This window comes from Vigna umbellata, chromosome 2 (genome assembly GCF_029865625.1).
Source record: "Vigna umbellata cultivar VRB3 chromosome 2, Vumbellata_1.0, whole genome shotgun sequence".
NCBI lineage: Eukaryota > Viridiplantae > Streptophyta > Magnoliopsida > Fabales > Fabaceae > Vigna > Vigna umbellata.
In genome coordinates, this window is record NC_142166.1 from 11,478,964 (window position 1) to 11,501,537 (window position 22,574).

At 32.0% G+C, this 22,574-nt stretch overlaps 2 protein-coding genes across 6 annotated transcripts; both read left to right on the plus strand.

The window, feature by feature from the left end:
- The first annotated feature begins 238 nt into the window (after positions 1–238).
- Positions 239–5,824, plus strand: RARE1 (Pentatricopeptide repeat (PPR) superfamily protein). Of its 5 annotated transcripts, none has more exons than XM_047319081.2 (2): positions 239–2,225; positions 2,791–5,824. In XM_047319081.2, the coding sequence occupies exon 2, from the start codon at positions 2,940–2,942 to the stop codon at positions 5,235–5,237; it is 2,298 nt and encodes a 765-aa protein (XP_047175037.2). In that variant the 5' UTR covers positions 239–2,225; positions 2,791–2,939; the 3' UTR covers positions 5,238–5,824. The 5 variants fall into 5 exon arrangements, with proteins under 5 accessions (XP_047175037.2, XP_047175036.2, XP_087962272.1 ...); XM_047319080.2 differs by having other exon boundaries at positions 239–369; XM_088106146.1 differs by having other exon boundaries at positions 243–369; positions 1,077–5,824.
- A 13,496-nt stretch (positions 5,825–19,320) lies between these two features.
- OCT3 (organic cation/carnitine transporter 3) lies at positions 19,321–21,708 on the plus strand. Its single transcript, XM_047319089.2, has 2 exons — positions 19,321–20,155; positions 20,643–21,708. Exons 1-2 carry the CDS (start codon positions 19,483–19,485, stop codon positions 21,533–21,535), a joined length of 1,566 nt encoding a protein of 521 aa, XP_047175045.1. The 5' UTR covers positions 19,321–19,482; the 3' UTR covers positions 21,536–21,708.
- The last annotated feature ends 866 nt before the right edge of the window (positions 21,709–22,574 follow it).

The window sequence follows — 22,574 nt, forward strand, 5'->3', positions numbered from 1 at the left end:
CTACATAATGGTTCGTACAAATAGTGGTTTCATTATTTTTTCTATAAAAATAAATAAACATTTGTACTAATTAAAAAATCTATATCATATCAAATAATAATAATAATAATAATAATAATAATAATAATAATAAAAAATAGGTAGATGAATATTTCAAGTAAATAAAAAATTTACTCCGAACCTGTGTGATGAAAACCTATAATAAGCCCCACACTCCTTTTTTTGGTATTTTCTTATTCTCCACAAAATCCTCCTAAAAAATCCTCAACTTCAACTTTGTTTCTGTCATGAATTCATCTTTTGGTATAGCTTCATGTTCGCCGTACCCGAGGCTTCAATTTTTGCAGTGCTCGTAGATTGTGTTTTCAGGTTTGTTTTGTTTTCGAGTTTTGGTCTGGTTATTTATTCTTTTCTATTTGAAGTATGTGAATCTGATTTCCTCACTCTTGTTACGGTGATGTTTGTGGACTTGAATATTATTTATTTCTTTGAACCTCATATGATTATTTGTTTGTGGTTCTGTTGGCATTTTCCTTTTGCCCGCAAGCTGTTTGATGTGTGGTTTGCATGAAGGAAAAAAGATTTTGTTTGCGAAAAGTGATACTGGTATCTCGTTTTTATTTGTCATTGTTAGATAAAATACTTGATGTTGTACTTGAGTTGAGACTCTCCGATCTAATGAACTAGAATGAAGGAATGAGTTCTCCTCAGTCTTCACGTGGTTAAGTCCTAACAGAGTCCCACTTCATTCCCTGAAACCTCCACCTTAGATGTGACCCTCATGTCTCTTCTCTTAAGTGAACTCAACTACTTTAGGAAACAAGCAAATCATAGTCCCCAATGTTGTTTAGATCCCCATTTTCTTTAGTCTGGTTTCTTGTTGTAACTTCTTCAATCAACTTAGATAATATCATCTTGTTAATAGATGCAGAGTTCCTTATATCAAATTGAAGGTCTTCATTCTCATAAAAAAACTCCCTTCAACTTCATGATCTCTGCACTTCTTTAGATGAATGAGTATATTTAATTGAATTGAGTACTACTTGTATTAAATTGTCAATTTATTGTCTTTATAGATGGATGATCTAGGAGAAGAGAAAATCCTTGCATTGTTTAGAAGCACACAAAGACTTGAATGGGTATTGCTAACACTTTGGGACCATATAATTAATAACAATTTTGTTCTATAAATAAAATGAAAGAAACATAAAGTGCTTAACATCAGCCTAAAAAATTAAAATTCCAGAAATAGATTTGAAGTTCACTCTTTAGACAGAAACCAAAGCAATAGTATTTAGTTAAAAGAAAATTTTATATACTCTGATAAACATCTGATCTACTTTTTAGTTGGACAAATTATAAAAACCACTAATGCTTTGTTTGGATTGGAAAATGAATTTGACGGAGTTGGAAACGATTAATTTGAGAAAAAAAGAGGTGGAAGTGAGGATGTTTGGATCAAGAGAAAAATAGTAAGAACAGTAAGAAAACGAAAGAAAAGTTTGTGAATGTTTGTGAGTGATTTGATTTATATGAATGATAAAAAATGTTTTAATGGAGGAAATTGGGATATAACCAAATTGCCCATTTGGTGGAAATTATTATTGTTATTAGTTAAATTATAATTATTATTATTTTAACTATTACCATTATTACTGTATTGGGATTTATGGGTGTGGCAACAGATTTTGAGTTCATCAACCTAATTTAAGAGATAAAAGATGGAGAGGTTCATGTTCGTCCCATAAAAAAGCTATAGGCCTAATAACTGATTTTTCACTAAAATAGACAAGTTCGGCCCAATCTTATGCCCTTGGCATGAGTTCAATATTCTTATGGTCTTATTTTGTAAACATTTAACACAGAATTAGTCCATAGATATTTAAAGAGTTAAATAGCTAAAATATCAGAACTTTTAGAAATAACTTTTTCAATTAAGAACATGATGGAAGCATGTAGAGTGCCAAACTGCTTATCATCTTGGTATTGGATTTAAGTTCTGGTGGCTTTGTACAATTTAAAAAAAAAAGGCCCAACAGGCCAAACTGGATTTTTTTAACATCCTTGGAAACTTAACCTGCTGCACCTTTTCTTATATCTCTGAGCACCTTTATATGAATATGTGAAATGAAAAAAAAAAGTGGCAACTCAAAAATGGCGACGATGAAGGAGGGAGGGAGCGAGAAAGCCTCTACCCAATCTCTTCAACCATCGTGAATGAGCAGGTTCTCTTTTTCTTTTCTAATCTGTTCTGTGTTCATTGACCAACTGAACTGAATTTATTTTTTTCTTTGGCTGCTCAATTACGATGTGTCTTTGGTGAATTGTGAGAACTGGAATGCATTCATATTTGAAGCTTCTTTTAAACTGTCTTTCCATGTTTCTATTTTTGTGTGCTTTACTTTACTCATTGCAAAACTCGTGTCAGTCATGTGAAATTCCATTATAAACTGTATCAAAATCTAAAATATGTTAAATAAACTTTGGCCAATTTTGGATTAATTTCTCTGTAATTGAAAATGCAAGTTAAAATCGACATATCGGTTCAACTTTTGGACAAGTTAAGCGTAAAAACTTGTATAAATGTTAAAATGCATAGAGAAACTCAATTCATTTTACAGTTTTACCTTCTTATTTTCTTCATTAGTTTTGCATGGGCAAGTTTACTTGAACAGCACTTTAGTCAATGAAGCGACTAGAACTTCTAGCATACAGACCAAGCCACCGATTGCCTTTTTCTTATGCTTTTATCTAACCCATGATTCTCTGGCTCTTTTATTTTCTGATCAGATCAGGCTTCTGACACAAGGAATCAGATAGGATACTCGGATTGCTAGTATATAATTTGTACTGTTGACTTGATTTCTTGGATTGAGTTCTCTTGTTGGATCTGACCATAGTTGTACAGGGAAACATTTTTCAATTCTCAAACAAACTAAATGACTTCGATAACTTCCCAGTTCTCTTGGGTGCTTTCCAGTTCTTCGTCAGTATTGGTAGCTAATGATAAAAGTAATAATGTGAGACATGCTAATTTTTCTCAAATCCCTTCCTGGTTCTCTTTGAAAAGCAGTCCTCCTTCATTGAGGACCAATCCAAATAAACAAGGCGAAGTTGAAAACTTGCATTTGATTTCTTTGACCAAACAAGGGAAGCTTAGAGAAGTGCATGAATTCATTGAAAGGATGGACAAAGAGGGTATTTCCATTAATACCCAATCTTATGAATATCTCTTTAAAATGTGTGGAACGCTGAGAGCATTGTCTGATGGAAGATTATTTCATAATAGACTGCAGGGATTCTCCAACAGCAATAGATTCATTGACAATTGCATCCTCCAAATGTATTGTGACTGCAAAAGTTTCACAGCTGCAGAGAGATTCTTTGATAAAATGGTTGATCGGGATTTGTTCTCTTGGGCCACCATTGTATCCGCTTACACAAAGGAAGGGCATACAGATGAAGCTGTTAGATTGCTCTTGCATATGCTGGATTTAGGGATTAATCCGAACTCCTCTATCTTCAGTACACTTATTATGTCCTTTGCAGATCCTTCAATGTTAGACCTTGGCAAACAGATACATTCTCAGCTGATAAGGAATGGGTTTGCTGCTGATATTTCTGTGGAGACATTAATCTCCAAAATGTACGTCAAGTGTGGGTGGTTGGATGGTGCTGAAGTTTCCATTAATAAGATGACTAGGAAAAATGTTGTTGCATGCACCAGGTTGATGGTGGGTTATACTCAAGCTGCAAGGCACAGTGATGCTATGTTGTTATTTTCCAAGATGATAAGTGAAGGTGTAGAGTTGGATGAATTTGTCTTTTCTATAGTGCTCAAGGCTTGTGCTGCTTTAGGAGACTTATACACTGGAAGGCAAATTCATAGTGTTTGTATAAAACTTGGCTTGGAATCTGAGGTCTCGGTTGGTACTCCACTTGTGGACTTTTATAATAAGTGTGCAAGATTTGATGCTGCACATCGAGCTTTTGAGACCATATGTGAACCTAATGATTTCGCATGGAGTGCTTTAATTGCTGGATACTGCCAAAGTGGTAGATTTGACACTGCTCTAGAGGTATTTAAGACAATAAGAAGTGAAGGAGTGTTATTGAATTCATTCATCTATACCAACATTTTTCTAGCGTGCTCTGCTGTCTCAGATTTGATGTGCTGTGCTCAAATCCATGCAGATGCAATAAAAAAGGGGCTAGTTTCGTTCTTGTCTGGGGAGAGTGCTATGATCACTATGTACTCAAAATGTGGCAAAGTAGATTACGCAAAACAAGCATTTTTGACAATAGACAAACCTGATACTATTGCGTGGACTGCAATAATATCTGCTCACGCTTACCATGGCAAAGCTTCTGAAGCATTGAGTCTTTTTAAACAGATGCAGAGGTCTGGTATAAGGCCAAATGCCGTCACATTCATAGGTTTGTTAAATGCTTGTAGCCATTCGGGTTTAGTTAAGGAGGGGAAGCAGTTTTTGGATTCAATGAGCGACAAATATGGTGTGAACCCAACAATTGATCACTACAATTGCATGATTGATATATACTCTCGTGCTGGAATGCTACAGGAGGCTCATGAGATGATAAGGAGTCTGCCGCTTGAACCTGATGTGATGAGTTGGAAAAGTTTATTGGGAGGATGTTGGAGCCATAGGAATCTTGAGATTGGTATGATTGCAGCTGACAACATCTTTCGCCTGGACCCGCTAGATTCTGCTACTTATGTGATCATGTTCAACTTGTGTGCTTTGGATGGGAAGTGGGATGAGGCGGCCCAATTTAGGAAGTTGATGGCTGAAAGGAACTTGAGGAAGGAAGTCAGTTGCAGCTGGATTAATGTGAAGGGTAAAGTCCACCGTTTTGTGGTAGGTGATAGACACCATCCTCAAACAGAACAAATATACTCAAAATTGAAAGAACTTAATTTTTCTCTCAAAAGGGATGGGGAGTGCCTTCTCAACGAAGAGGATGCTCTATCTGACTTTACTGAACGCAAAGAGCAGCTTCTTGTTCATAGCGAGAGACTGGCTATAGCCTATGGTCTCATGTGCACCTCAGCTGAGACCCCCATTATGGTATTCAAAAATACACGGTCATGCAAAGACTGCCATGATTTTGCAAAACGAGTCTCAATAGTAACTGGTCGTGAATTAATTGTGAGAGATGCCACTAGGTTTCATCATATCAATTCAGGGGATTGTTCTTGCTGTGATTATTGGTGATTTCAGCTTAGTTTGTTTAATGTTCTTAGCGGGATGATTTTTCTTAATGCTGCATCAATTACAGTATGGAATCATATATCATTTTATATTGACAATTGGATATGCAGAGCTTGTGTGAGGTTACTGCAGATAAGGCATCATAAACCACTGCATTGTACAAAACTCCTTTTTGCACTGTAGATATGCAGAACTTTGTCACCCTTCATGTTAATTCATCTAGGTCGATAGCTGGTTTTTTGCAGAAGTTGTCAGAGAAAGGACTATGCTTTAGTGCTATCACCACTAAATGCCTGAAAGTCTTCGATCTCTATGGTAGTTATTGATTCTGGTCAATCCAAGAGGCATGATGTGCATGTGATGTGAAGACACTTCAACGTTCAAGGCTTCATAGCAATCATCAGAGTAATAAATGTGTAATAATATAAATGGTAAATACCTCGAAATAGTTGTTTATCTATATTATTTTTAGTGAAATGAGTATAAGTATTTAAAGATGAGGTTTTAGTGAAATGGTATAAGTTGTTTTCTGCCAAATTCTGCAAATATTGGTGTCTTTGTCTTTTAGAATGATTGAAACAGTCTTAATACATATCTCTTGATAATTATCTGTACAAAAACAATATACATTGATCCATATGGTTCACACGAACAGAAGAAAAAGAAAAACACATTATATTGATGTCTTATATCTTGCATCTTCCTGAAAAAACATTTCTCAATTGTTCTTCATCATTCACCAATGTGATGGGTCTTTAATAGGAAAATTTTACTAGAGAAAAACAACATAAATATAATTTAAAACTCCATCCAACCCAAAATCATATGATAATGAATTTATGAATGTTTTATTTCATAAAACAACTTGACACATGCAAACAACTGAAAAGATTATAAAAGAAAGTCACTAGAAAGGGAATGGACAGATAAATAAATAAAAGTTAACCATTGTTTCACACTCTGATAGAGATGGAGATCAGCATGTTCTCTCATGTGTCGAGTGCTTTCTCTTCTTATTTCATTAACGCTAAAATATTTGTGAGACAAAATGTATGATAGCACAATTAGATGTGTAAATATTCTCTCATGAAAGAAAAGTATTTCTAAAGATAACTACCTATCATTGCATAAGTTATATGACATATTTAACAATCACAGCTCCAGATTTTGGTGTTATTAGAACTCACACACACGTGTCTTCATAAAACCTGTTTACCTAGGAAAAAGCAAAATGTTAATTCTATTGTAAAAAGCTGACAAAACATACATATTTCCTGAAACGTGTAGATATTTCTTTGCGTAAGTCTTTTCGGATTTGAAGACCTCAAAACTAGTAAGGATTTCTAAAAAGAGTATAAAATAACCTAAAATATTTTTAAAAGAAAAAAAGAGGATAAAACTAAGAAAGAAAAGAATTAGAAAGATAAATTTGGTGTGTTTTTAGAATGGAGAAAAACTCTCTCTTTATAGAGATAAAAAAATATAAAATCAATAAAAAATAATAAATATATTTAAATGTTGGAGCACTTAAAATTTTGATCATTGTTCTTAAATGACAATTAAAAAAATGTTAACGTTGCCAAATACTAACATTACAGTACAAAGTTTTCATATTTTGCAATATAATAATAATATATTATAAAAAATTCAACATTGATATAAATTATAACAAAAAAAATCATAAAAAAATAATGTATTGTTTGTGCTTAAGATGAGATTTGATATGACTAAACGTCTAGGCTAAGTCAAAATGCTTCTAAATCCTTCCCAACCAATTGAAACTTTTATTGGAGAGATATTTAAACAACAACATCTCGAACGTTATCAATCAGTATCCAGGTCCAATCATATTGTAGAAGAACACCATAGATGATTAACTCTCCCTCTAATTGTTGTCCAATTATGACTGGATGTGGAAAATTATCTTCAACATTTTCAACTCATACTGATTTGTATATGCTTATTATTTCAAGTGGAAACTCAAAAACAAACACACATGGCCATAAAAAATTGATTAAAATAAAAAGATATCTCATTTACTTTAAGTTTGTCAATTAATTTGGGCAGAATCACGTTATTAAGTGATTTTATATTAAATCGTCTAATGCGCGATACCAAATTGTATAATGCAATTTTTTTATATGCACATAGTCAATAAATTGGATTTGTCTAATCTCTAACGATTTTAGACTAAATGAGTTACAAATTCAAATCACCACCTGTTTTAAGTGTTATAAACCAGTGGGTTGCCGACATCTTTCTTTAAATATTATTTATATTTGGCAACTTTGTTTTTATTTTATTTTTTTACTTTTTTTTTTTTATAATTAAAGTTCATTCTATATACAAATTAAAAAAAATTAGAAAGATTCCATTAGAGAGGTTTGACAAATTAATTTATAAACAAATTTTAAACTATAAAAAGTATTTTATTTTTTCTTCTCTTAACAGCGCTTACAAACAAATTTATCTAAACATGATAAAACACTGACAAAATTATTTATTAAAAAGGTGGGTAATGAAATGTTGCATATAAAAATACGATTTAATTTAGTACTAAATTTTCAAATAGGTTAAATTTATAATCTATTCGAGTTTATAAATCCTTTTTCTAATTAAATTAAATTTTACCAATTTAACTTTTATCACAAATTACTTATATCATAAGTTATTTGAATTATTATAAGAATTAAAAATCTAAGTGTACTTTAACATATATCAGATATAATAGTATAGTTATTTCTAAGAATGCACGTTGAGTAATAGTTTATTGAAAATATTGAAAGAGTAGATTTTGTATATGAAAGAATATACAAGGAAGTTGTTTTTTAACAATTTTCTTACAACTTTTTTATAATAATATATGTGATAGTTTATGGTTTCGTTTTAAATATACAAATTAATTATTAAAAGGTTGTTAAAAAAATTATTGATATATCATAGTTTTGAAAAATGTGTTTTTAATAATTTATTTTTCTAACTTTGAATCGCCCGAAAGAGTGTTCTGAAATAAAATATGATTGCATCGTACTGAAATACGAAATAGGTAATAGACAAAATGCACGAAAACAAATGAGTTTTACAAGTTTTGCCAAAACCGAGCCATTCGATGAACATGGTCAAAAACTTCGACTGCACAACGCTTTCTAATATTTTTTCAACCCAAAACAAAGATAACTTAAACTAATTGCTAATCATTATAACAATATCATACCAACGTTTTTGCTGAAATACTTTTCAGATTTGATCTGGTTGTCATTTAACGTCGTATTTTGGTCTCATTTGATCTGTTTCTAGGTAGCCTTAAAGTTCTTCACTTCGTCTTTTATAAATAATTCTCACTTTCAAAATTTAAGGATTAGTTTAAGTTTTATATTAGATAAATATAAAGAAGTTGTAAACAAGAAAACAAATTTATAAATTTATAATCTTAAAATTTATTTTCAGTTGAAGCAATGTGAAATTTATGTAGATTTACTTCAAATTTAATCGGTATTGTATTATTTTAATATATTTCTTTTCTTAAATAATTTAACAATCAGTTTTTAACAAGAAAAATTATAAATATTAAAAATTTAAGTGAGAGTTTAAGTTTTATATTACATAAAACATTATATAATAATAATAATAATAAAGAGTCATAAATTTATTATTTTAAAATTTTAAATTGAGAGATAAAATCAACTATATATATATATATAATTAAGTTGGATTTTTATTAGTATTGTAAAACTCTTCCTCCAGGATGGCACATGTCTAGTTGGCACCAGCTTCCAAATTTAGGCTGTCTTTCAACTCACAAATTTGTCTTGAATTTATGTGACAGCACATTATTTGATCTGATATAGATATGGGGTTCTTGAATATGTGACAGCACCAGCTTCCATTTTTTTTTCAAAAATAATAAATTGCGATGATATTTAATATTGGTATAACATGCACAATTTGAGGCTAAATTAGAATTTAAATTTAAAGTATCTCTCATAAGAAAATATTTTTAATGACTGTTTATGCATCTTAAGTATATGTCTATTGTTTAGATTATTGTTCATGTATGGTATTTAAAGGTTTGTACACTTTTTAAATGATTATTTATATTTTCTAAGTAAATGTTTATAAATTAGTCTTGTCTTATTAATGTATTTTTATATATTTATTATGTATGAATTGTTTTTGGAAAAATAAATTAAAATTTAATAAAAAAAATCATTAATGATGAATTATAAAACTATTATGAATTTTAAAATTAGTTACTGAAGTTGATCAGTAATAGTTACTACAATAAATCAGTCGCTCACATAGGTAATTACTTTTAATAACTAAATCCATCATTAAATTCTATTACTAAATTGTTAAATCACTAAATTACTTTGTTGACATTTGTTGTTGAATTAGTCACTATGCATTAGAATTATAATGACTGAAGTGAGCTGGTGATTATACTTGTAATTTATTATTTATTGTTCCAATTTCAGTCACTATTTGATGGTTTTATTATAAAGAAATTCTAATTATTGATGGAAAGAAAACCCGTGGAGGATGCCAAAAATATGTCAGTAACTGGATATTAATAATGGATACAAATTGATTGGATTGACATAATTATTTGGTTTAATACATCATTTGGTCTCAAGTTTAGAGAGTTATGTTCAAAGTCGTCGTACTTTTTAAAAAAGTTTACTATTGTCCCATATTTCGCTAAAAACGGTTCAAGTTGGTCCTTTTGGCATACGTCGTTAAAAATATTACGGTGCAATGATGTGGTAACTGTGACCTGTCCAATTTTTTATGACGCGACAATTGTGACCCAATTGACATGGCTAAAAACCCTAATTTCCCTAAGGCCAGAAACCCTTGTGCCACCACCGTGAAACCCTAGCCGCCGACGCTGCCGTAGAACGAAACGCGCCACCACCAAACCCTCTGGCCACCATGTCGCCGTTACCACCATCAACACACACCTACAGTTCGAAGCATAGAAAAGTAACAGAAAATCCAGAAATCAAACCTAAATCGCCTAATTCCAACCAAACTCTAATCACCATGAAACCCTAAACCGCGTAGCTAGTAATCAGGGTAAAGTCTCCACCATGCGTCGCGCCTCATCATCATTAAGCAAGAACTGAATCGAAATCCCTAACCTGTAAACTAGAAATTCCAACCCAAATATGAACAAGAAATCGCAATCGAGACACCTAGAAACCCAATTCACACCTGTAGCAAAACATAAACATACATAATCGCTACCCAAATTGCAGAAACCCTAGTTCGCAAGCAACATCCATGGACACCAACCTGCAAATTGCACAAGCCAGAAACGCAAAAACAATGTGCCTCCATGCATCGTGCAAGAAGCCTATTCACGCGTCCTCCATCTTCGTCTTCTTTGCAAAGAGCAAAAGCCTAGAACGAGAGCTTCTTCTTCGTTAATCCTGATCAAATGCGTTGCGCCACCATGGGCTTCCGCGAGTCAAGGTGTAGAATCACTGAAGGCTCTCTCGCATAAACATTGCACAAGTCACAGTTTCTCTACTTCGAATTGTAGGTCTGTGTTGATGGTGGTGACGGCAGCATGGTGGCCTAATGATTTGGTGGTGGTATGTTTCGTTCTGCGGCAGCGGCTGGGGTTTCACGGTGGTGGCACAAGGGTTTCTGGCCTTAGGGAAAGTAGGGTTTCTGACCATGTTAATTGGGTCACAGTTGTCGCATCATAAAAAATTGGACATGTCATTGTTGCCACATCATTGCACCGTTATGTTTTTAACGCTGTAAGCCAAAAGGACCAGTTTTTAACGAAATATGGGACAATAGTGAACTTTTTTAAAAGATAGGACGACTTTGAACACCACGCCCCAAACTAGGGACCAAATGATGTATTAAACCTAATTATTTCTAATGAAAATTTAATATTTTATTTTAATAATTTTTAATCATTAAAGGAATCACTACACATAATATAAATAACTTTGTTAACTCATGAGAAAATACAAAATGTTATTAAAGTTATTCAAATATAATTATAACACCAAAAAAAAATATATTATTAAGAGTTTTAGTATTTTTAAACTAAATAATAATATTAGAATTTTACAAAAGCATATATATATATATATATATATATATATATATATATATATCATTTTATTTTACGTTTTTATCATATCATTACTTTGTACTTAGTGTACAGAATTATCATCTGTTTATATTATTAAAGTTATTATTGTAAATAAGAAAACAAATAAACATACAAACATAGACAAAGGTAAACTAATTTACCAAAAAAACATATTGAATTTTGAATATTAACACTTAAACACAAGTATATTGAACAATCTTCAAACATACAACCATTAACTTTAGACTTGACCATCAATATACATGTATTGATGTTAAACTCTGACAAGTTATACACTTGTGGTGGCTTGCAAAGTCATTATCAATAGGTTTCACTTTATCACATACAAGATTAGCCTGTTAACGCCTTAAGCCAAGTTAAAATCCCTAGACAAAGACTTCTTGTTCCTCTCACATTGTACCCCACCTTTCTTTACTTGAGATTGGATGGTTATTAAATATTATGATAACACCCAATACAAAATCTCTATATCAATACATACACAACTTGAAACCATACAAGAAACTTCTCCTTGAAATTTCTTTCATAAAATACTTGTGACATACATACAGTCATAATATATTTCATGAAACATCACAAATTCACACTAAACATGCATAACATCCCTAGAAAATCACTTCACATAAGCAAGGATTAGGAAATTATAGCAAACCACATCAGCATTCAGGCTGACGCTCAATGCGAAAGCTCTAGCAAAAGAAAGCACTCAACGCTAAAGCTATCGTACTTTTGTTCGCTTAGCGAAACACATTCGTCGTTCAAATAGTTCCAAACGTGTAGTGGTAACTAGCGCTTAGCGATACCCTATCAGCTAGAACATTCACTCATTTGGCTGTTAAGTGGTGGAAATTGACGTTGAGTATCATACCAGAAACCTGAAACATTCCAAATTGTGATCTGATTGAACTAGAGGCCTATCGGGATGACCAAATTGGTATTCATGACTTAATGATTGATCTAAAAAGGTGTTTCAGTGTTAAAGAGAATACCAATTTGCTCAATTAGCTAGATACTCAATCCATCAACTGAACTCCAATTTCAAGCAACACAAACATACTTCATACTAAATTTCAGCAACAAATTCCACTAACTAAAACATCAATTTCATTAATATCGAGAATAAGAACTCATTCAACAAGCAATCACAATAAGATTTCCCCATACCAGACTACTAATCTCAAATAAAATCCAACATGCATCACAAACTAAAAACGTATTAATAACTTTAAAATATGGTAGTTAACTTTCCTTACCAGTTAGAAGATCAAACTACTCTAAGAAACCTAGAATGACTCCCATGACAATCATATTTGCTCCTACAAACCATAGAACCACAATCAGTGTATATCTTTGGTATCATTGATTAGTAGAGAGTCTTATAGAAGACTTAGATAACACATGCTAGGAACAATATCTCACATGAATAGGAAAACACACAAACTAGAAAAAAGAACAGAAATTAACTTACTCTTCTACAAAAATTGATCGGATAGACTTGAAGCCTCACCTTACTGATTACTTAAACAATATCTAATATTCAAACAAATGAATTATAGATTAGAAGATTAAAGAGAATAAAAAGCCCTTAAAAAATAATCTCTAGAGAAATAGTATGTTTGTATATAATAAAACTCGTTAACTGAAATTTATTTATATTTTTGAAATTTTAATATTAAAAATAAGTAATTCTTATTATTTTAAATACATTACATCTAATACATGACTTTTTAAACCTTTTACAAATTTTATTTATATCTTTATCGATGCATTGTTCGACAAGAAAAAGTAATAAATAGATGAGTAAAATTAATCACTAATTAAGTCGGTTATCAACTTTCATAAGTCACTTTAATCTAGTTAATATATATCGATTAATAGTTAAAATTACTCTACTATATTGATGTCTTAAAGCAGCGATTAATTTGGAAACTGAAATTAGCGACCAGTTTAATGATTAAAACAATTAGCAATATAATTACAAATTTTGATGTTTTCATAAATAACATTTACCCAATTAAAAAATATAATTAATTATCTTGCTTTTTATTCAATTTATCCATGAATATCGTAGTATGTTAATAAAATATTATAAAAAATATTTAGTTCTCCTAAAGCATTATCAATTATTTTAATTTATTAAATATATTAACTTAATATATATGTTACTAAAAACATTTTTAAAATATATCTGTATAGATGTATCTTTTAAATAAATACTAAATATATATTTTTGAGCCAACCCATATGATACACGATCAACATGGTCTTCGATCTCTTAATGTATGTGAAGTGATAGAAGTGATAGACCATCAAATTTCGTGGTAGAGATTTATCCACGATAGAATGCCTTGTGGTGATAAATTTCGTAGAATGGCATTTCTTTTTCTTGAGATGCAACTTTTACTTTTTTTTAATAAGCAATAATATATATATATATATATATATATATATATATATATATATATATATATATATATATATATATATATATATATATATATAAGGGGATATTTTTAAGGATGTTTCAATTCTTTTACAAATTAATACAAAACACAAAAAGAAAAAAGAAGAAAGCCAAAGAGAAAATAGTATATGATTGTAGTGAGAAAGGTTATCATTGGAAACATTTGACAAATTCTTCTCCTTGATTGAAATTAAAATCTTCTTCGATTTCCATCTTCTATATACAATTTCTAAATAGGTTCACATCACTTATTTTATTTCCATTTTCTCTACTATAGAATTTGGTCTTAGATCCTTTTACTATTATAATTTATTCCATACTCCCTTTTTCTATTACTGGTTGACGCAAAGTTTCACTTAACTCCTCATGTCCTCATGTTAGTTCTCAAAATATTCTATTCTCTTGCAACAATATATTATTCTATAAAACTTTATAAAATATATCAAATACAGCACATATATTCGGTTTGCTCTGTTTCATGAGAGGACATGCATACACATAATTAATGGTTAAGTTAAGAACTTATTCTATGTTGTAAAAGATGTTCTTACTTCTACTAAGATGATATCAAAGGTTAGATCAATTAGAAAAAAATAATAAACTAATTTTATGAACTACAATTGAATCAATTATATTAAACTAATAATTAAAGTTGTTACCTATTTATATTAAAATAGGAGAGTATTTAGATTATACAGATATAGAGTAAATAAATAAATTTTAAATTTTCTAAATATTTTAAAAAATATCGTTTTATTCTCTGTCTAATTTAAATGCTTTCTCATGTCTTCAAAATGAATTTGATCTTATAGTCCGTAACTATAAAATTTGTACCTAAATGCTTAATTGTTTTTTTTATTAGTGACATATTTAAAAATGACAACGAAGAAGAAATATTCCTTATCATTCCATGTCATCATTACTTCTGTGGTGTTCAAACTATCACATGTGGTTGCATGCTCATACAAATCTTCATCAAATTTCACAAATACTAAAATGAATTCTAAAATAATAGTATATTTAGTAGTATATAAAGTTATTTATGTATTAATTTTTTTTATATGGAACAATGAGATTGTGGGAAAAATATTATATTCAACTATCTATAGCTTCTCCTTTTTTGTTATTTTACGTATGATACAATGAAATTGAAAAGTTTGCAAGGTTAAACAAAAGACCGGAACTGCATGTAAACTATAATAATGATATTTAACTTATTTATAAAATTGAAAAAATTATTGTTTCTGCTTAAATGGGGACGAGATACTTCTCGTGTGATGCTCCTGTCTTGGATGAACGTGTGCTTCCTCTATGTTCTTGGTGACCAATCGGTTTGAGGGGAGTGACTTGTAGAAGACACTTCAATGCTCAAGTCAGAATCTTTCTCTGAAGGTATAAAGTAATTCGATTATGGAAAAGTCTCATGTTACCTCGAAGTTAAATCTCTATTTATAGATCTTACAAGAATTTGACCAATTAATTTACTACTTAATGGTCATTAATACCAGTCTTAACCAACCATCAATAGTCGTTACCATATCCAAAGATAAACAATAGAAAAATACAATAACAAAAGACAATTTTAATATCTTAAATTTATTTTTTTAACTTATCTGTCGTTTATCGGGTGTTGACTACTAAAGTTAGATATTGCTTACTTGCTGCTTATTAGGTGTCAATTATCAAAGTTAGATATAATTATCTACCGTGTGACTAGTGTCGACTACCAGAGTCAAGTAACATCTACCAGAACTAAGTGTCGACTACCAAAACCAAGTGTTGTCTACCAGTACCACACACTGTCTACTGATAGTCAAGTGTCGCCTACTGAGAGCTAGATGTTGTCTACCAAGAGCTCTGAGTCGTTTACCAAGGCTAATGGTGAATTATTCAACCATAAGCCGATCTGTGTGAGTGCTTCTACCTGGCCACAAGTCGGTTTGTTTGAATGTCTCTACCCGACTACAAGTCGATCTATGTGAATGCCTCTACCTTGACATATGTGAGTCCTGTTATAACCCAAGTGAAAGATTATTTGCCCAAAAAAAATAGAACTGTAGCTCAACATATGTTCTTAGCTAGGATTTTCTCAAGCAATGAAATTTTCGCTTAATTGAACCAACTAAAATATATACTTTTTTTTCTCTTTTTTATCTTATGGTATTTTTAATGAATTCAATGGGAATGTCTTTATATGTGAAATGAATATTAATTTGTATAGTTGATTGATTAATAGTTATTTTAAATTAGCTTTGTATGATAATGATTTTTTAGAATCATAAAAATTGTATGAATTTAGGTTATAAAAATATGATATGATATGTGAATAATTTTTTTATTTGTGAATTAAGTATTGACACCAATGATCTAACAAATATCTTTATAATTAACTAATGTTCTTAGTCACATAAACTAAAATATTAGGTGGTAAGAAGTTAAGAAAAAGTTCTTACTCACTATGACATATGTAAATGTCCAGACTTAGGTTACAATGAACTTATTAAATCCATTGTTTTTTAGGCTCATTTATAAATCTAACTATTAGTTTGAATCAAGTTTTAGTCTTTGATGAGATATACTTATGTGTCAGTATTTGTTTTCAAATTATGTTTTTAAAACACTATAAAAAGAAGAATATCAACCTCAATCTTTGTAAGAATTTATGCAATTATTGGGAGAGAAATATATACACACATTTTATATAAGATAAGAACATATTTTGAGATAAAAATGTAATCACCACGTGCTTTCAAATATTTCAAGATTTCTCAAAGGTTGTGTTGTGTAAGTGAGTTATAAGTGTGTTTATGTTGTGGTAACTTCTTTTCATTTTGATTTTCTAAATTGTTTTCAAGTTTGTTTTTGTGTTGTTATTTGCTGGGTTTTTCAGTAGTATTTTTTCTGGATTGGTTGTTATAGAGTTGATAAGGCTAGACATTTTATTCTATAACCAGAAAGTATATAAGATCAGAATCCTTTTAAAGTGAGTCAAGAATGGAAAAGACAAAGAATCTCTTTGATATCTAAAGTAGGATTGAGACTAATAATATCCTTTAGAATGTTACAATTGTTTTGTACAAACTCATTTATTATTTCTTGAGGAAATACTAATAATGGATGTAGAATCTATTCTGATATGAACTAGTATAATATATTTTATTAAGATTGAATATAGTTTATATAGGTTTAAGTTTTGAATATTTTGTTATTTATAAGGATTCTTTGTTATTTGTTAAGTTTACAATATATTGGATTCTTTTTAGTGTTTTTGATAACATTTTTATTATATATTTTATATTGTCATATTATAAATATAAAATCATTAATGAGAAGTGTATTTATGTTAGCATGACAGAAAAGAAAAGGGTAAGCTGCTAAATTGGAAGCTTTTTTTCTTTTGACTTTTCCAAATTTTATGGAGAAAAAAATTACTTACACTGGTGTAGAATTGGGCTTTAAGTTACCCCAAAAACGTTGGACTACAAAATAACTAACATAAATTATTGACTGGTAGCATTTTCGTAAATAAGTGGACATATAGACGTCTGTTAGGAGAGTCCCAACGTCTATAATATTAAAAACGTCGGGGTCCCTTCTAACAGACGTCTTAATGCCTGATAGGTAGGTGAAAAGTCATTTCTTTCCACCTTAGAGACGTCCGATCCCGCCACCCCGACGTCTATATTCAATTATAGATGTCGGTGTCCCACCTAACGGACGTGTATATGTTTGACAGGTAGATGAAAAGTTATTTTTTTCCGTCGTATAAACTTCGGATCACGCCATCCGACGTCTAAATGGCCTAATGAAAAGTTGTTTTGGACGTCATATTAGTGAGGGCTCCGACGTCTAGGCCAGAATAGACGTCGTTTCACCTGGGGAACCGACGTCTAATTTACTGTTAAATTAGACATCAAACCGCTGTTACGAGCACTTCATCGTCTTCCTTCTCGCATTTTCTCTTTGCGACATTGCTTTTTCAGGTGCGTTTTTGTCTCTTTTGAACTGTTCAAACGTACTTTTATTTTGATTATATTATTCTTTGGTTGATTATCTTTCATTAGAATCGGTTAAAATGAGTTTTTGTTGTGTTTTGGTGCAGTTTTTCTCGTGTCTTTGGGTAGCGTAGTACCGCATTCTCTCTTTGCTAGTTTCCTCGTAAGAAAAACTTGTGTCTTTTGGATGTCTTATAGCGTTTCAACCCAAAACCGAACTTCGGTCCTTGCCTAGTTCTATTGTCACCATTCGTTTTCATTGGCGGTTTTAATAGACCCAAATTCGGTTTTAGGTTGAAATGCCATAAGAGATCCAAAAGAAGCAATATTTTCTATGACGAAACTAGCAAAGGAAGAAGGTGCTACTACGCTATCCAAAGACATGAGTTGTGTTAGACGTCGGTTAATGCAATGTCCAACGTCTATGGAACCCTTTAGACGTCTGACATTGCATTGTCCGACGTTTATGGATCCCTTTAGACGTCGGGGTCATGCAGTAACCGACGTTTGAAAAGACGTCGGACCTGTTTGAGTCCGACGTTTGATTAACATCATCTACAAAAACGTCGATTCTAAAGCTGACGTTAAAAGGCCAAAATAACATAATTAAATACTCTCTAGTGTTATTATCGGTTAGCATAATTTTAGTGAATAAGAAGTAACTATTTTCCTAGTAAAAAGTAAGTGAATTATTTATTATTTATAGACTTTCTCTTAAATGACTATTAATATATTTATCTTATCAATACCGATTCAAGACCAATTTGCCACTTCAACTTGATGCAGCACTAATAAGATAAGACCAACAACTGAATCACATCTTCTTATAATTAATGACTAATAAGACCAACAACTGAATCACATCTTCTTATAATTAATGACTACTTGCATGTAAAATGATTTTATATTATATATATCAATATATATTCTTTCATTTATATTTTAAAATTTTAGTTTAACTTCTTAAATTCAAAACTTCCCCTTTCATTTTTAAATTAGTTTACAGTGTGACTGAATTAGTATTTATCAGTTTATCTTATTAATTTAATTAATTAAACAATACACAAAATTATAAAAAAATGTGATATTATACCTGTTCAGCTTTTTAATACTGCTATTCGGTCAGAAATTAACAGCTAATATATAACTCTGTAAAACAATGAGATTCATGTAAAAATTCAGATTTTTGTTTTCCAATATATATTTATCCATACTTACAAACATCATGTTCGTCTTTACGTGGAAATTCTTTTCTCATAATGATCCCACTTAGTTTGAACAAATTTTTATAAATTTACAACAGATTTATCTAATTTTTTACAATATATATTTTAAAATGGTTGGTGTTATATTTAGAACATACTTACTAGAGTTTCTTTATAAGAAAAATAAACAACTTTTCTACAATTAGAACTAATTTATACACTAAAAAATATAAAGAAATTTCTTTAACTTAAATATACAATTTCAATATATTAATTCTGCTTTTGATAAGATAGGGTTAACTGAGTCATATATTACTGGAAGATAAACCAAGATGAATCGAGAAAGATCCAACGTTCCACACCTTATAAACCCCTTGCATACACACACAATTTGCATAAGCGTGAAAACTACGAGAGAAGAAAAAAAAAGTATATTTTTGTTCTTTTCATGGCAGATCCCACCCCTCTCCTCTGCCAACCCAATCCATCATCTGACACGCTAGAACAACCACCATCACCACCACCCAACAAACACCACCCATCCCTGGGATCCACCGTCGAACTCTGCATAGGCGAGTTCAACTGGTCCCAGTTCCTCCAATCAGTACTTGTCTCCGTCGCCTGGCTCTTCGACGCCCAACAGACCTTCATCACCGTCTTGACGGACGCCCAGCCCTCCTGGCACTGCACCAGCGCTGACAATGACTGCTCCGCCGCCGCCACACTCTGCGACCTCCCAAGGGAGTGGTGGGCGTGGAACGGGCCTGCGCATGCTTCCACCGTGTCAGAGTGGGGTCTGGAATGCGCGAACTCCGTAATCTCGGGGCTTCCCGCTTCGAGCTTCTTCGTGGGGTGCTTGGTGGGAGGATTCGGGCTGGCCTCGCTGGCTGACTCCTCGCTCGGGCGAAAGAACATGCTCTTTTTCTCCTGCCTCACCATGGGCATCACTTCTCTTCTCGCCACTCTCTCGCCCAACGTTTGGATCTACTCCGCGCTCAAGTTCCTCTGCGGCTTCGCTCGCGCCACCATTGGCACTTCCGCGCTCGTGCTCGCCACCGAGATCGTCGGCAAACGGCGGCGCGGCCAGACCAGTGTCATCGGCTTCTTTTTCTTTACTATAGGTAGGTCAGCACGCGCGGAGCAAGTGGTCGTAAGTCACCTTCTGTCCACGGGTTAAAATAAAAATCAGTTAATATTGGATCACAATTTAAGAATAATTTTTTTAACTACTTATCGGAACTTGAAAGAGAAAAGTCAATGGAAATAAAACCACTATTAAATCAATTATATTATCAAATAAAATGAATAAAATTATTTTTATTTAAATTTTAATAAATTAAGTATACTGAAAGAAATGCCTCAGGTCAATTATTATTGAAAAGCCCTACAGGGACCCAAACAAAGACCACTTTATAATGTATGTTATTGACAAAAAGGGCAACATCAGCTACATGCTTTCCTCTTTATTTGTCCACGTAAGAGTCACAGTTGTCTTACAAGTATTATTATTATTATTATTGAATAATATAAATAGCTTAATTTATTAATTTTTATAATATGAAAAGTAAAGTGAGAGTTTTGAGGTGTTTGTGGTGTGCATATATGTAGGGTTCTTGTCCCTACCAGTCATGGCTTACGTAAACAGGAGTTCTTCGTGGAGGAACCTTTATCTGTGGACATCGATTTCAACGATTATCTACTGCATATTGGTGAAGGTGTTCGTTACGGAATCCCCAAGATGGCTTCTAGTGCGAGGAAGGACAGAAGAAGCCGTGGCCACGCTGAAATGCATCACATCTGTCACTAAAAGCAACCTGGATTTGGCTATTAATAACATGTCCCACAAGGAAGAAACTTGGAACGTGGATTTGTTCTCAGCCCTCAGAATTCTGCTACAGAAGAAATGGTCATCTCGAAGGCTCTTCGCAATTATGGCAATGGGTATAGGCATAGGATTGGTCTATTATGGCATGCCACTAGGTCTTCAAAACCTCTCCTTCAACCTCTACTTGGGTGTCACTTTCAATGCCTTATCCGAGTTACCCTCTGCATTGATTGTCTTCTTCTTCATAGACAACTTCAACAGGAGAATTGCACTCCTTCTCTTCACCATTCTCAGTGGTGTTTTCAGCCTCTTGTCCATCGTTGAAGTCAAGCCATGGAGCAATCTCCAAATAGGGTTCGAGTTGATATCATTCTTCAGCGCCTGTTCTTCGTTTAACATCTACCTCATCTACACCACCGAACTCTTCCCAACATGTGTGAGGAACTCAGCACTGTCCATGGCAAGGTTAGCAGTGGTGCTCGGTGGCGCGTTCAGTCCAATGCTGGTGAGTGCTGGAAGAGCGAACAAGTTTCTGTGTTACGGGGTTTTTGGGTTGGTGATAGGTTTCAGTGGGGTTTATGGAATATTCTTGCCAGAGACAAGGGGAAGAGCACTCTGTGATACAATGGATGAAGAAGAAAGCAAAGAGAATATTGCTTCTGGCATGTTGGCTTAAATTCTGCGGAATTCCACAAACATGGAGCACCGTCTTTGGTGGATTTGCCAATTGGCAAGTGTGAACTACTGTATTTGTTTTGTACGTCAACAATGCATGGTATTTATGTTACATATATATGTGTGTATAATGTTCATTGGATAAAGAGGAAATTTGAGAATGACTTCAAGAAATTTGAACTCCTTTGTTTCCATATTGTTTTTAAGAAAATAGTCAACTTTTAACAAAAAAAAAAAACAACTCAATTTTAATTCATGTTAAGCTATTTCGAATAGCTGGTTTTCTTAAAGTAAATTTCTTTTGAAAAAGTAGTTATGAATTATTGCACATTTTAGTACTTTAAATGAAATAATAGTTGTGATGTAATATTTATCTGTATGTATAAATTAAAACAGAACGTATATGTATGTATTTATGTGTGGTTGTGATTGTGATTGTGTGTAAAATTAATTCAATTTGAGTGTTGTATTAAGTTGTGATGGATATTGTGTCAAAATCTATTTTATTTTTGTGCAATATTTAATTCATACTTAAATGTATTTGGAATAAAACTATTTTTTTTAGGCTTAAATGTTTACTTGTTTGATATGTTAAGTGGTTTTTTTCAATTTAGTATCCGGTTTTAAAAGTGCATAAATTGGGTTTCAAAATTGTAAAAATTGTATGAATGAAGTCTTATCCGTTAAATTGGTAGCAACAGCGTTAACTCCGTACGTGACAAATGAATCAGTACTTTTTCTCTTTTCTCCTTTGCTGTGTCCAGTTTTATTTTTCTCTTCTATATTAATAGTTTCTAATTTCTTTTTTTCTTTTCCCTAACCGTCAAATCCACTAATTTTTTTTATTATATTAACTTTCATGTTCTTCAATTTCTCCCATATTACTGCAGCTGATTGCTTATCTCTAATTAATAATTAGTTAGCCAAACTTTCTACCAACAAACTATACTCCCTTGTTTATTTTCTCATACGTACACTATAACACGTGAGCTGAAGTATGATGGGAGTGAGGGAAAGGTTGTTAGGAATGAAGGACACGT

Coding starts and splice junctions, on each gene's coding strand:
- RARE1 (XM_047319081.2), top strand. CDS start 2,940: ATGACTTCGATAACTTCCCAGTTCTCTTGGGTGCTTTCCAGTTCTTCG.
- OCT3 (XM_047319089.2), top strand. CDS start 19,483: ATGGCAGATCCCACCCCTCTCCTCTGCCAACCCAATCCATCATCTGAC. Junction 20,156..20,642: donor CTTCTTTTTCTTTACTATAG/GTAGGTCAGCAC, acceptor GCATATATGTAG/GGTTCTTGTCCCTACCAGTC.